This window comes from Panthera tigris, chromosome C2 (genome assembly GCF_018350195.1).
Source record: "Panthera tigris isolate Pti1 chromosome C2, P.tigris_Pti1_mat1.1, whole genome shotgun sequence".
NCBI classification, from domain to species: domain Eukaryota; kingdom Metazoa; phylum Chordata; class Mammalia; order Carnivora; family Felidae; genus Panthera; species Panthera tigris.
Genome location: NC_056668.1, coordinates 112800485 through 112816536, shown reverse-complemented (window position 1 = coordinate 112816536; position 16052 = coordinate 112800485). Strand labels below are relative to the sequence as shown.

At 32.8% G+C, this 16052-nt stretch overlaps 1 protein-coding gene across 8 annotated transcripts in view; it reads left to right on the top strand.

Annotated features, from left to right (window-relative positions):
- Positions 1-16052, top strand: part of TSC22D2 (TSC22 domain family member 2) — a 47547-nt gene that overhangs the window by 13951 nt on the left and 17544 nt on the right. For 3 of the 8 annotated variants that reach the window (XR_006207855.1, XR_006207853.1, XR_006207854.1), the window contains one exon: positions 11522-11680. The exons of 2 other annotated variants lie outside the window; for them this stretch is intronic. Coding sequence is in view for 3 of the 6 variants with exons in the window: in XM_042957267.1 (XP_042813201.1) it covers positions 142-169 (28 nt within the window). In the remaining 3 variants the exon portion in view is untranslated. Of the gene's footprint in view, positions 1-141; positions 2113-6301; positions 7577-11521; positions 11681-16052 lie in introns of those variants that run through there. 3 more of the 8 variants (XM_042957268.1, XM_042957269.1, XM_042957267.1) reach the window with 3 other exon arrangements.

Genomic DNA, 16052 nt, shown 5'->3' with positions numbered 1-16052 from the left:
TTTGAAGGATTTACATATTCTATTGAATTTTGCTATATGAAATATCCACTTACCCTTTATATTTCAATGTAAAAATATATTCTGTAAAATAAACTATTATTTTACTTTTTCCTATTTTATATTTCTCTGTAAACGCCTTAGTGACTCAAAGCGAAATGTTACTTATTAAGAAATTGGAGAAGGGACGAGACCAAGGTATTAAAGTAATAGTCACTGTTTAATTCTTGCTGCAAAACTTTAACATCAAGCTTGTTTGCTCGAATTCCCTAGACCTGCATTACTGTTTTATAAACTCCTAAAACAGCTTTTCTCATAGAAATGTTATATAAATTTCATTTTTAACTTTTTAAAATACAGAGTGAAGTCTTAAGAGTTCATTTATGGCAAAAGATAATTTGGTTTATCTTTCTGCTTATTACATAGTTTTAGTATATGCTCTGTTCAGTTATTTGGCTGAATATTTATTAGCACTCCATTCTGTGTTTAATTAATAGAATGAGCACAAATGCTGTTTTAAAAATTCACACAAAGCTTTGCTAGATTCTTTTAACTCTGCCTGGCAACGCATTTGTGTCCTCTGGCATAGTTTGGATAACACTCATGGACTTAACTTCATCTCTTTCATTAGAAAAGAGTATTGCTAAGTGCATGTACATGTCATGTTAAGACATGGTTTACATTGCCTACAAATGGTAACAGTCTTTTAATTCTTAGACTTGATTTGCTGTGTGTCACTCTGAAGAAATTGTCTAACAAAGTATCTTTTTGGTGATCTGTTCCTTAACTGAAAATGTTTTAAAATAGTTACTTGTAGAACAAGAAGTTTTAAAATTTATAGTACAATGTTTATAATTTCAATTTTGAAATTATACAGCCATATCAATATAAAGTAAGACATAAGTGTAAATTGTGGCATAAAACAAGCATGGATGCTCAATCATTCAAATGGCTTATCACATGTAGCCAGGATGAGTAGCTTGGGTTGTACTTTATACTTTTGTATTAGAAAAAGGAAAAATGGCACTCTATTTAGAAATGTATAATAAGAGAAGTTTTAGTTGAATGGTAATTTATTTCAAATAGCTAGATTTTGTAAGCTACCATGATATCAATATGATTAAGAGCTGTTCATCAAAACAATGTAGAAAGGTTTGAGCTTTATTTTTTATAATTTTGACCTAATATCAAAAGTTTTCTTTTGTTCCATTATAAAACAACCACAGAAGTTGCCTGCTCATCATTTGTTGTTATAGCTAAATACTCCTTATCTGTTTTCCTTTTTTAGATACAGAAATATTTAAGGTATCAGAAATGAGGCAAGTTGCTGTATCTGTAGTTTCTCATGGTTTGAAAGTATTTTCTCTTCTCCCTGAAGCCTGTTGTCCAGAGCCAAAGATGTTAATAGATACTTGTCTGTAGTGTGTTGACACCAAACTTATATTATAGATCAGCCATTCTTCACTTTGGTACTAAAGTGACAAGTCCAACTCCATAGAAACGAACTAGTGGCTTCCTTTGAACCTTTCAACTAACTTACTAGATTTTCAGTTGAGAGCAATAGTGGCTAGCTTTATTAGTTCTAACTATACGAGTTCAGTTGGTAAATAGCTACAGACTTTTTAATAGGTATATTAGCAAATAAAGTATTGTGGGACTATTTGTTTTTTTTCATTGCAGACAAGGCGTTGAAGATTTGTGTGTGTTAAGCTTTAAAACATATTAAATACACTTATCCTAACCATGGTCGTGTTAATCTCACCAAATTGCCATATTCATTTTTTTACCATTATAAATTAAGGATTTTTTTTTTTTTAATTACACTAATTTGGCAAATAAGTATTTTGCAGGGGATGATTTTATTGAATAGAACCATTCAGGAGTTGAAGGGACTATAAATCCTTTACAGTATCTAAGTTTGAGGTATAAATTTGCTTATCAGTATTGATAAGTACATTTCAGGCTCTTATTTATGAAACCTTGGAACTCCTATTCTGTAGAGGCAGCTTTTAAACCCTGTGCCAATTTTCCTTAAACCTGCCCTGAATAGCTGAAGATCCTTGGTTTGCCTTATTTGAAAGACTGGAATCTTCCCTCCTCCCCCCCCTCCCCCCCCCCCCCATATTCTTTTAGCAGAGTATCTTTTAATCAAAACATAAGTAATTAATATACATTTCCTCACATTGACTCAGAGTTCCCTAATGGCCCCTTTGTTTCTTTCTCTCTCTAAATTAGAATTAGCAAATTGAGAAGATTTTCACCCATCTGCCTCTACCTGTATTTAGAGATTGTCTTTCTACTGATAGCCAGCACTTTATTTAGTTATTATACTAAAGTTTAAGCACCTACCTGTAGGTGCCATCATTGTTTTCTATCTTCCTGTCATTTACAGAGCACTCAGGGAATCAATCAGCTGAAACCATTGCCAAATTTAAGGACAATTGATACTGATACTTTAAAAATAATACATCCCTTTCTTAGGAAGCCCAGAGTGTTTGCATTGACTATTTATTAAGCTTCCATAATTAGCTTTCTGGAGATTATTTTACTATAGTTATAATTAGTGATATCCTAGCTTATTGGCATTTTAGAATAGTAACTTTAAAATTTGACTTTCTATTTCTCTGTAAAGAACAGCTTTCCAGACTTAATTATTGGCATTGCTTTGTTACCAGTGCAATGGTAGGTAACAAATTAGTTTAGAAACCTATTTTAACGATCACTGGGGAACAGGCTGTTGTTGAGTCCTTTGCAAAAAAGCTGAGGGTAAGGATTTATAGCAAACAAATTTACCCTCTTGTATATATCGGGTCAGTAAGGTAAAAGAGTAGGGAGGAAGAAACTTTTGCTCAGGTAGACTAAAGGAAGAAATTAGGTAGCTTGTAAGGATTTAGACTTCATTGATAAACGCTTGCAGTATTGCTGCCTTAATGAAGAAAATGCATAAATGTGGTTAACAAATGAGAGTAACAGTTGCCAGGTGCACTATCCCCTTGAGTTGGCTTGTCCTTCCTTATGATAGCACCAGTATTTAAAGAGAAATAAATAAGGAAAATAGCGCACATGAGTTAAGTTAAAGAGTGTCTAAATTTTTGGTCTTTATACTAGATACCTGATTTCATTTAAATTGCTTTGTTTTGTTCCTATGAGATTTCATTTTTGAAGTTAGGAGTAAATCAGAAATAAGCTTCTTGTATAAGATAATTTGTTTTGTTTTACTCATCCTCCAAGAAGCTTGGGTACATCATTAACACCCCCTAGTACTTACTAACCCAGATGGTAAACCTCAGATTTTAGAACTTGGCTAATCTAGTTTTTGTGAATGCTTTAGTGATAGGACTTTAAAAAAAATCTTCTTATTGAAGTATAATTTTTATCAGAAAAGTACACCATTCATAAATGTACAGTTCAACTGAACATACTTTTGTAACCAGCACCCAGATTAAGACACAAAATTGTAGTTCCTTATTTTGTGTCTGTCTTCTTTCACCCAATGTTTGAGATTTATCTATGTGGTTCTGCACAGTTGTAGATCTGAACTACAGTTGACCCTTAAATAATGCAGCGATTAAGGGCACTGGCCCTTTTCTCTCCCTCCCCTGGACGCAGTTGAAAATCCAAGTGTAACTTACTAATAATATAAACAATTGATTAATACATATTTTGTACGTTATATGTATTAAATAAGGTATCCTTGCAAATTAAGCTACAGAAAAGAAAATGTTATTAAGAAAATCATAAGGAAGAGAAAATACATTTATAGTACTATAAAAAATTAAGGTACGTTGAATTACTATGCTATACGCATGAAACTAATATAACATGTCAACTATAAATAAAATCCACATATAAGTAGGACGTGTGCAGTTCAAACCCATGTTGTTAAAGGGTCAGCAGTACATAATTTTCAAGAATCACCATAATGAGTTGTTGGAAATTGTTACTAGTTAAATATTCTTTCCTTATTAGGAGATGTTCTGTACTTACTAGAAGTACCTTGAGGATATGAACCTGACTTGTTTTGTAAGCACCCCAGATATATTTTCTAATAATTTCTATATAGTACTTGTGTAATTTATTATGTGATTACATTTTGACATATTCCAGTTAAGGATATCCAGTAGAGGATAATCAAAGACACAAAATTAGAGGACAAAGTTTTAGTAACCTGTCACCTTTTAGGACTGGATCTCAGATTTAGAGAAAAACCTAAAGACATGTTTATAAAATGTTTAGACAATAAAGTAGGAAGTTATAGGTATTATCAGATGATAGCATTTATAAGTTTAACAGTCTGAAGCATGTGTAGAAAATGAGAAATTGAAAGAACTTGTGTGTAAATTCAGGAAAGTTGAAACTTAGGTTAAATAGGTAGAGTAAAAAATCCCTAGATGTATTTAGTTGCCTGCATTTTATGGTATTGATCAGCAAGTGACAGTCCTGTCACAAAAGCCAATGTAATTTTAGACAATCTTTTTAGATCTCAAAGAAACAGGAAAAGATGGTGACAGACTTAGTATACTCCATTTCTATAGGATAGTTACTTTAAATACAAAGGTAGCTAAAAACTACTTTCTTTATACTCTACCCAGTTAGGTGGGTGTTTGAACAGAGAGGCTTGAGCTTACTTTCTTAAAGTAGACACATGCTCTGTAAAAAAAAGTCTTTCCATCACTACAAATTAATATTAATACAGTTAACAGCTGTCTTCCTGCTTATGTCAGGAATGTTGACTTTGAGGTTTAAAGCCAATTACTTCTAAAATCCCTGCTCTGTGGAGTTTTATTCCCCGCACTTAGTTCTAAATGGAAAAGAAGAGATAAGAAAGGCGTTGGAATTGTGCTATTTCTGTTTTATCATTGTTGGCCATGATTATCAGAAAACCTCATAGAACTGTGTATTTGCTTAAGGAATGGAAGACTAGCAAACTCTTAGAAAAGAATCCTGTACCAGAGGCATTTAAGTGTTGGTCACAATAGGGAAACCAGTGAGCTGGGTCTTAACATGGAAAAAGATAAGTGAGAAAATCATCACATGATTGAAAGTGATAACTGTCATTTAAAATTCAAGCATTTGAATGTCTCAAGTACAGCTGGAGGTACTGGGCAAGGCTTCTTTAGGAAGAGGCTTTTTGAGTTGGAACCTGAAAGGTGGATAGAATTTGCTCATACAGGGTTGAAGAACTGAGGGAAAGGGAGAATTCCAGTTAGAGTAATATAGTGAGCAACTGTGTAAGTATAGAGCATATGTGGTAAGGATGGTTAAATTTGTTGCACAAAACATTTGAAGACACCAGAGAAGAGATATTGGGTTAGACAGAGACCACAGAGAATAGAAAGGTAATGAAGGCCTGAATTAGGCAATGGAGATGAGAAAAGAATAGTTATCAGAAGGTAGGAATTACACAATGTTATAACTTACTGGGTATTTGACTCCAGAGTCTAGAACCTAATTGACTGAGAGAATGGTGGTACCAATAGGAAGAATTAGTAAAAGAATTGGTTTGGGAAGGAGAAAATAGTAATGAGATTCTGGTATTAGCTACTTTGGGATGTGTGGAGCTGCTGGAAAGTCAAGGTGGAAATACTCAGGGTACAACTGGAGCTGCAGACTTGCCGCTTGGTAGAGAAGCCAAGGCTAGATGAGATTTAAGAACCATTTGTTTGTTTTATGTATGTATATATGCATATAGAGTTCAAGCTTTAGGGAAAGCTGAGTTTGCCAAGGAGTGAGCAGAGTAGGGTAAAAGGGTCAAGCCATAACCTTGGGAAACATTATCTACTTTTAGAGAACAGGAAAAGCTCTGAAGAGGGTAAGTGATCTTGGAAAGTAGAAGATAGATTCTGGGAATATCATTTATTAACTAAAAAAGAAGGGAACATGTTTGAATTTTGAAAAAATTTCAAATTTACAGAAAAATTACAAGAATAATAAAAAGCTCCAATAATCTTAGCAAGATTAAGCATTCATTAACATTTTGTCATACTTGCTTTTATGACCTTTACATATTATTTAGGAACCATTTAAGAATAAGTTGCAGACATCCTGTGCATTTGACCCAAAAATACTTTTAGCATAAGAAGATTCTATTATCTAACAACAGTATAATTAGCAAATTCAAGTTTAATATACTATTATCTAATACACAGTTTATATTCAGATTTTGCAGTTGTCCCAGTAATGTCTTTCGTTACCATTTTTTACCTGATCCAAGAGCCAATACAAGATCATAGATCACATTTAATTATCAAACACCTGTCTTTTTTCCTCCTTCTTATGTAATTAAATACTTCTCTTGTATTAGTCTTCTCTAGGATTGTTAAAAGTTTAAATATTCACCACAAAAAAGGAGTGCTAGTATTCTGGATAAAATGATAAGGTAAAACACATCTGCCTAGTTAGTCTGTATTGTCAGGGTTGGGGAGAGGAGATAGGCAAGATGCCTAAAATCCAGCTGAAACAACTCTTGGGGCTGGAAAAAAAAACTTGCGGGGTGGGTAATGGCAACAGAAGAACCTGTGGATATTAATGTGGGTGTGTCCCTTAGAACAGAAATGCATGTGTATTCATGTACCAATTTTTTCTGTTAGGTGATTTTTATACATACATATTAAGTTGGGATTCTAATCTGGAATTGGAAAAAGTAGTGTAATTTGAAGACCTTTTTACTCACCTGTTGGGGTTACAAATTATGTAATTGCTATCCTTTATATTCTGTTGTATCCTCCTAATTTTATTCTGATAGTTGTGTAAGGTGAATTATCTGCTACCAGATTTTTAAACATAGATCTGCGTCTCATTGTTTGATGTGATGTTTGGTGGATTCTAAGCATTTCTTTTCCTCTCTTAGCTTTTCTATGGCCGGCTGAAATGGGACACCTGACTTGCTGACATTATTTTCATCACATGACCAGACTTCAGAATTGATGATGATAAATTATTAACAGCTTATCCATTATTATATGCTTCTGCTCATGTGTTTACCACCTTCTTCTTTAGTTAGTAAATTTTCTTAACATAAGTCACCAAAGCCTACTCTGAGAGGTCATGGTAATTACTTTCAGGGTAAAATTTGAGAAACAGTTGAAATAAGTGGAAATAGTTGGTAAGGTCTTATTATTGTTAATTTATTTCTTTTCACCAGAATAGTTTTAAGTAAACCAAACCTTTGAATAGAACAGAAACTTGTATGTGTGTATTAGTGTGTAAACTAATTTGCTAAACCCAATTTATTTTTTCTATGGAATCTAGAATTCTAACAAAGCTTTTTAAGAAAAACTTATACTGAATTTGTTCGGATGAGGATATTTAAATATAGCCTGAAGTTGTTGAGCCAGAACAAATATATATAGCATCTGTTTTGTTTTCTTTCTAGTCTTAAACAATTTAAAATTTTAAGCTCACACTTCACTCAGTGTATTTAAACTTCCAGATAGTTTGGCAGCCTTTTAGGAAGAAACAAATACCAAGTGGAGTTACTTTATATTTTTGTTTCCTTAATTTGGGTTGGTACGTAGTTAGATGAAATGACTGACTATATTCTAGTTGGCATTTTCTTTATTTATTTATGTGTGCACACGCATACTCGTACTAATATTCTAAATTACTCAAATCAAACTGAGGGTTGATTGGGGGTGGGAGGGAGGGGAGGGTGGGTGATGGGTATTGAGGAGGGCACCTTTTGGGATGAGCGCTGGGTTTTGTATGGAAACCAATTTGACAATAAATTTCATATATTGAAAAAAATAAATAAATAAATTACTCAAATCAGGAAGTATATTAGATTTTTGTGATGGATATAAAGCACTTAAATGTGTTAGTGTACCAAAAATTATCTTCTGTGTTTAGGTTTCAGTTGAATACTTTTAAAACATTTTTCATATTTGACAGAAATAAATTTAAATAGGTGGTAATAATTTAGAATATGTTTTGATATTGTTCCTTAATAAATAGCATTTTTATGCAATTTTGTTTCCTGGTTGTTTTCAAGGTTTAAAGATCCTTGATTATAAATACCAAAAGATTTGGAAGGTGCTGGTTGTTATTTTTTTTTTCAGTTTTTAATTTGATATTTGACCCAGAAACAGTGGTATATATAACCAGTGTCTTGGAAGCCAAAAGTGTGTCTTACTGTATATCTCCCTGTGGGTAATGTCAGGGTAAAGAAAGTATTCTTGCCCTGGGGTCTACCCACTATTTGAAGGTAACAAGGAGTTCCGGAAGAGTTGTATTGTCTGATTAATCCCACTCCTTCTGTTCAGAGTGACTATTAACCATTGAGCTTCAGAAAATTTATTTGCAGCACCTGTTTCTGTTTTAGGTATTACTTAGTTCAGAAAATGTTGCTAAATGTATGTTTGGGATGGTTATATTATGTTTCAAGAAGGAGATATTAACTCTTAAAAGCGTAATATGTGATGCTCTCTTAAATTTTAAGAGCAGTTATATTTCCTTATGTTAGCTGTTATTAATAAAAGCTCAGAGTCAGATATCCTGCCTTCTGTTAACAAAGCCTGCCATTCCTTATCACATATGTATTTAAATAACATATAATTGGCTTCTACCTACTCTGCTTTCCATTTTTATTTTCTCTTCCAACTCCCAATTAATTTATTTTAATCCTCTATAAGCTGTTTCTACTCCTTTTGAAAGAATGAGGAGTGTAAATCACTTATGAATGAACATGATCTATTAAAAACATCAATAACCTATTGTGTTAGAGGTATTTTTCAGAGCCGTATGAATGAAATTTTTAAGCCATATATTTTGTGTTTCTTTCACCAAAAGGTGGATTGGATATAGTGCACAGCATGCTAAACACCTTCTTTAATATTTTTAACATAGCTAATCATCTTAAATTTTACCTTGGCTCATCCACAGATATAGGTTTCCTTTACTGTGTATGTCTTTTTATATGTAAGTTTCTTAGAACACACTGTCTTTCCAGTGTTCTTATTCTGTTAGGTACGTTTGGACTAAAACTTTTCCATAAGTGTATCTTTGATATTCTTAGCTTCCTTTCCCCAATACGTCATCTGTGGAAAGACTATACTTAATTTATTGGGAGCATACAGAGTTGTCCCATTCCCCCCTTTTTTCCATTTAAAAAACAAGCATTTCTGATCTTTAGAAAAGCAAGCATTGATTTATCATGTCTAGGATTTCTCCAAACAATGTAGTGAAGTTTTTAAGGATGTGGTTTACACGTGAAAGTGAAATTTTATATCAGACCAAACGTAAGCACATTTATTCAAATAGCAAGTTCCTTTAGGAACTCTTGCAGATTTGTTTGATTTTGCGTATCGGTTTTCAGATGACTTGGAAGTTGTAGATCATCCACTTTCTTGCCCCTGTGCTCTCTACATTGTTCTATCAATATAAATTTGCCATAAAATTAGCTAAATCATGGTAAACCTAAGCCTAGTTCTTCCTGGACTATACCATAAGAACTTTCAATAGCACATACTTGGTTAAATGGGATTTTTCCTTCTCACAAATTGAAAAAGAAGGAAATGATAAATATAGCAAATGTTCAGAATTTGTTTTTGATAGCAATCTTGCCAGAGATTCAAGATTATGATTGATTTATTAGAACAACTTTCTAAATAAATATTCATTTTGGGGAGAATTCTAATTTTAAAAAGAATATCTAATTAGTCTTAACTATGTTCATCTACAAGCGATTTAGTTACCCAATTTTATTTCACATTTTTAATAAGGATTTCCTACACTTTGGAATTTAGTCATTGAAACCCTTCAAATGTGACCCCTGTACTTGGTAGCAGCTAATTTTGAAAATACATGCTGGGGGAAAAATCTGATAAGGAAAATTTTGTATTTTTGAATGTAATATAGCTCTTAAGTCCTAAATTTACCATACATTCGTGTAATGCACACACTTCTTAAAGTTTTTTTTTCTATAAGCTTCATAATAAAATAACTAAGTTTGCTTTATATGACTGGTGTGATTCTTTACTCCAGAATCTTTCCAGGCATTTATCGTTAACAGTGCTTATTGTTGGCAGGCCCTTTAACAGAGGGCCAGGTAGTGTGGCTTTTAAATGGCCAGTCCATCAGAGCCTTTACAGACAAGCAAATTACCAGCATTTCAGGAAGCATTTACTCTGCTACATATGTCTGGGTATTGTGTCTTCTCATGGGACTTGTCCCATAAAAGAGTACATCATCAAAAAGGACTTTTTAAAATCATGGTAGTATTGTGGTTGATAGGAGACAAGAGTTGCTTAAAATGTTTTGATAATATGTTAATGAAATGACCATGACTTTAAACTACTACTTACCTCATCGTTATGGGTTTTTGCCTTCACCAGGTGATTACATTATAAGGCTGTACTTTGACAAAAGATAGTAAAGTTGTATGATTTTATTGAAGTCAAATGTGTTGTGAGATTACATTTGGAAAGATATTTATAAATTGGAAAAATTCTAATAGTTCTTCAGATTGTGTAGGAGACTTTTAAAGACTGTGTGTGATAGAAAAAAATCCACTAAAAGTTAAAATCTGTAACAGCATAACTCCAACCCTCTACATTTGGGTCGAATATTTCTGGAGATTGCTGCAGAGTTTCCTTTACAATGCTGTCTTTGAGTTTTCTGTGGCTTTGCATATATTGATCTTCCTCAGTAATGGCTTCCTTTCCCCCCTTTCCCTTGCCCTGTTATGTCTTTTTATTTAGAGGGATAATTGAAATTGGCAAAAATGTGCCCATGAATGTGTGGGCTGCCTTTTCTGTGGATTACTGGCAACTAAAAACAGAAATGAGTATTCACACTAGATAGAAAATGTTACAAATATTACCCTTCAACAATTAAAATAGATGCCCAATTGAAAGCTTTCTTGTAAAATTTAATAAATTCAAGATTATTCTTAAGTAATTTTTTATCATTTATTAAATATTCCTACCCCTAATTTCATTCTGTGCCCACACACAGATGAGCTGTAGGACCACTTCTGAACAGGATACATTGTTATGTCTGTTATATAAAATGCATAATAAAATTTTATTCTATCATGTTGTCTAATTTTTAAGTTGGAGATGGTAGAGACAGATTAGGATTTAGGTATAAAAATTGAATGCTGTCTTGAGCATTTAAATGATCGGTATGGATTATTACTGATCCAGCCACGTGTGCTGTATGTAAGTCTAGAAAATCATGTGGATGTGAACCAGATAATAGATTCAAGTGCCATTCTACAGGACTACAAAACTGTCTGTAGCAAGTTAATGGTGTTACATCATAATTTCTGGATCATGATCTTAAACCTTTAATTGGTTTCCATTTCTCCTTGACTCTTTACTAACAAGTATTCCTGATGGCCTGAAAGTCCATGTTGAAATTTAAAGTTTGAAGTATCCAGATTAAATATGAAATTATTTTACATTAAAAAAAATTTAAGTACAAAATATCAGTTGTGTAATCATGGTAAAACATAAAACTTTGCTATAAAAGATTTTTAAAGGCTATTTGATTAAAACACTTATTTACTTAAACTCTTTGCTAGAATTTTTTTTAGAATTCAGCATCGGAGGAGGAATGTGACATAATAATGATCGAAAGCCGAAAGTTTAAAAGTTGTGATGCCCTCACATGGTTGGAGGGTTATTCTAGCTTCTAAGGACTGAATGTTGTCCACAAGAGTGTCTCATCAGGTCATAAATTGGTAAGACTTAATGGATTAGATTTTATGTATTATACCTGATGTTATTGTATTGAGATGAATATTTATGAACAAAATGAGCACATTGTATAACTAAGAGTATAGTACTAAATATAAGTTCAAACTTGGAATTTTAAATACTTGGGGGTATGTAATCCTTTCAAAATTTCATGAGGCTGAAGGCCGTATCTTTGCAGTGGTGTTTAATAAATAGTCAGTTTAAAAAATAAAGTGACATCCTGTGCTATAGTAACATTATTTAAATATTGCTATTACATCTGCTGTAGATGTTCACAGTGTAGTTAAGAGCCCCCAAATACTTTCTAGTTATTATCCCAGGAGAGATTTGAGAGCTAATATATTAATCTTTTATTAGAAAAAAAAAAAACCACCTTACATCCATTTTTTCATACAATATAGTTTAAATTACTTTTATTGCTTCTGGGATTTTATTTTTTGTTAATAAAAGGCATTTTTCTGCTAGATGTCTGTAAAAATAAAGCCAGAAAATTTTTCTCAGTTTCTGTCTTAAGAACCAATATTAAATGAAAATGATAAACTTATAAGTCAATATACTTTTTTGTATGCCCTGAAAATAAAACATTTCCTTTCAGCATTGTATTCTGCTTGGGAAACAAAAATCTTTAAACTTGTTTTATAGGTCTTCTTATTTCACTTTGTTTTACACAGCTGTATTTTGTAGGAGACTCTTAAGGAAAATACAGTTTAGACTAGGATAAGATCTTAATCTTCAGTCTTCAAAAGATCATCATCATATTTTGCTATTTTGGGTTAAGTTTTATGTCCAAGGTCATAAAGTTGTAGAAAAAGTATGTTCATTAACGTATGGTGTACATATCCTGTAAGTGTATCAAAGATTTTTTGAAATTATATAAATAGGCTTCCATATCTATGTCTAACTTTATTCTCAACCAGAGATATGTTAGTCTCTCCCTTACATATATTCTATCTTTTGAATAATATTCTAAATTGTTTCTGATTGTATTACATGACTTTGATCATATTATATAAACTTAAGTTTCTTAAAGCAGTAATTACAATCAGTAGTAGTCTCGAAGGAAATATCACAAACTAATAATTGTCCCATATTCTATAAGATTTTTAGTTTTTATTTTTTTCCTTTACTACAATAATTCTATATACCTTGGGTAATTAGGAAAACAATTTCTAATTTCTTTAGTGTAGGATATCCATCTTTGGTAGTCAATGGGTGGGTGGGCCTCAAGGGATCATGAACCCTGTGAAATTTTGGATGAAACTTTATGTTCAGTTTTTGGTGAAAGGTTCAGAGCATTTGTCAGATTTTCAAAGACAGTTGAATAACATTTGTTAGTGAATGTATTTAAGAGACACAGCCTTGTAATATACCTAACTACATGGTGTAGGAAAGAAATTTTTAATGAGTACACTGATTCTGTAACTCTTACTGAATTTTATCCAAGGCTGATTTATCATAAGTGATCATTAGACTGATGGAACAAATCAGAGCCTACCCACTTTTAGTTTAGGAATTTCATACTGTCAGTCTCTGTGCTCAAATGTTGATTGGATTTCTCCACAGGATAATTTAGTTTTGCTACGGAGTGGTTACTATGTATCAGGCACTACCGCTACCTATTTTTGGCATGTTACTTAATTTTCACAACTGTTGTATTATGTAGGTAGTATCCTCAGTTTACAGAGAAGGAAATTGAAAGCTTAGATTGGGTAACTTGTTCATGTCACATAGCCATTAGGTAGTGGGGCTGGGATTCAAATCTAGCTTTCTAACTGGAACTATGACTCTCAATTGTATGTCGGTATGCAGAGAGTAACCCTGGGGAACTTAAAGGATAAGGGAGAATTTTATATTGAGTGAAGACGTGAATATATAAATTTGATTTCCTTTGAACCTAACTAGCAATGGGTCGTCCTTTATTATAAAACCATCGTTTAAAGCACTTGTCCAAAAAACTAATTTGATAAGTTGCTATTTAAATATGTATTGCATTCGAAAATAACTTCTATTTGAATTTAATGCTTGTGATTTTAAGCAACTATATATGTGTTAGAAGTATTTAGTATTTAGTATTGTACCAAGTGTAACCATTAAGGAACTTGCCCTTTGATATTTAGGATTTATAAATAGCAAACAATGGGAAGCAGTTTAAAAATCTACTTTGAACTGCAAATGTTTCTTTGGGTAGGGAATGAATCTCATGTAAAACCTTCTACTAAGTGCTATATCAGTTTCCCATTTGCCCTTAGTTGTGAAGAATTCTATTAAGATACCTCGTCAGTGTTTATTTTTAAAACATGTATGCAGCAAAATTTATTTTTTAGACACATGGTTTTTATTTTGAGTCCCTACTTTGTGTAAATCCTTTTCTATTTAATTTTATTTTCAGATGAGCTTCAAACGTTACAACCTTTTCCTAAGTGTTTATAATAAAGTTCTAAGTAGGACTTTAAGTTAAATCCACAATAATAGTACTGCTTAAAACAAAAACCAGTAAAACTGTAAGAATTTGTTTACTCTTCAGTTAAGTTGAACTAGTCTGCATATCAAGTATAAACTTAATTTCTTCAAGACCATGGTTTAAGGTGTACGACAATTTGATAGATCATCAGAACATGAGAATATTTAGAAGTCTTTTTTTCAGTAATATATTTGAACCCCAGCTTCTTTAGTAGTAACATATTCACCTTTTCAAAATTAAAACACAGAATGTTTGGGAAACAGAATAAGAGCCATCGCACCTAATCCAAGTGTTGAACACAATTACTGTCTCGGTGTTTGCATATTCCCTTCCAGACTTTGAGTACATATGCAAGCATATCAACAATTGCGATCACAGTTATGTAGCTTTTAAATAGTTTTTAGTGTTCCACAAATTTCTCCAATTTGTACAAAGCTGATACTGGCATGTCATAGGTTTTAAATTTGTGACTGATAATTTTGATATCTCTGATACCGTCTCTTCTAGTTTTTCGTTCTACCTCACTGGTTTCTTCTCAGTCCCCTTGGCAGGCTTTGCCTTTCTGTTTGTCCTTTTAAGTATTAATTAGTGTCCTCAGGGTGCTGTCAATACCCTCTTCTCACATTCTTCGCCATGCTAAGAACATGTAGATGGTTCTGAGTGTCATCTGTATATTATAGGAATCCATCTATATGCTCTAGGCACTAAACTTGTGGCATTTCTAAACTTGTACCTAGGCATTTCTCCTTAACATTCAAATTTCTGTGTTCTCCCATAGCCAGTTAATTGCAAAGTACTGCCACGTCTACCTCCTGAGTATTTCTTCAGCCTATCCGTCTCTCTCATCCCCATTTGGGACACAGTCCTTTCTTACGTGGAAATGCAGAAATCTTCTAACTGGTCTTCATTATTTGAGTTTTCTAGCATGGCTAACTGTACCTACTGTTGTGTCTTTTTACTTGTCTGTGTGTCCTTTTCTCCACCCAACTGTGGCACTTCCTTTACTAAACATTCTTTCCTGACCCTAGATCTTGATTATGTTTCCCCAAACACCCTCTAAAATCTTACCCTGTCATAGCATTTATCATACCTCTAACTTGTCTATCTCCCACACTTACATTCATAAATTCTGGGGGTAATGTTTATTCTGTAATGTGTCTCCATAATCAGCATCTGATAAATGTTTAAATACATTAAAATCCCCCTGAAATGTAGCATCATAAAAGTTAGTAACTGGGAAGAATGTTAGAAATTATACATTACAGGCAGGAGTCAGATGTAGAAACCACATCGTCTCACTCCTAAGTTAGTGTTCCCTGTGTATTTTATGATATTTAGATTTTGACCACTCTACCTTACTCATACAAATTATATAGTTAATATGTTAAGCGTTTAATATGTGCCCGACACTAATGCATTATCTCACCGAATACTGTTGTCTGATCCTATCATTATTCTTTGGAGAGGCCAAATAACTTGTGTGAAGTCATATTATAAAAGTGATAGAGTTAAGATTCAAACCTGGGTATGACTCCAGAGCCAAAGCCTTTTTATTCACTACCATCTCTGAGTTTATCTTCTGAGTCTAGAATTCTAAATCTGACTTGGAAGGGAATTTAGTGGTCATTTATGCCAACCACTTGTCTCATACTTGTCTCCTGTGTATAACATACCTTCTTAGTTGTTGTCTAGCCTTTGAACACCCCCAGTGATGTTGATCATGGTGTCCTGGTCTTCTTTCTTTTTACAGCTCATATTTAAACCTTGTAAAAATTCTTCCTGTATATCAGAAAATCTAAAATATGAAGCAGAAAAATCAGATGATTGCCATCACTGAAAGCGTTGAGTAAAGAGATTAGGTTTATGTAAAAATAAAAGCTGTATTGCGTATTCTG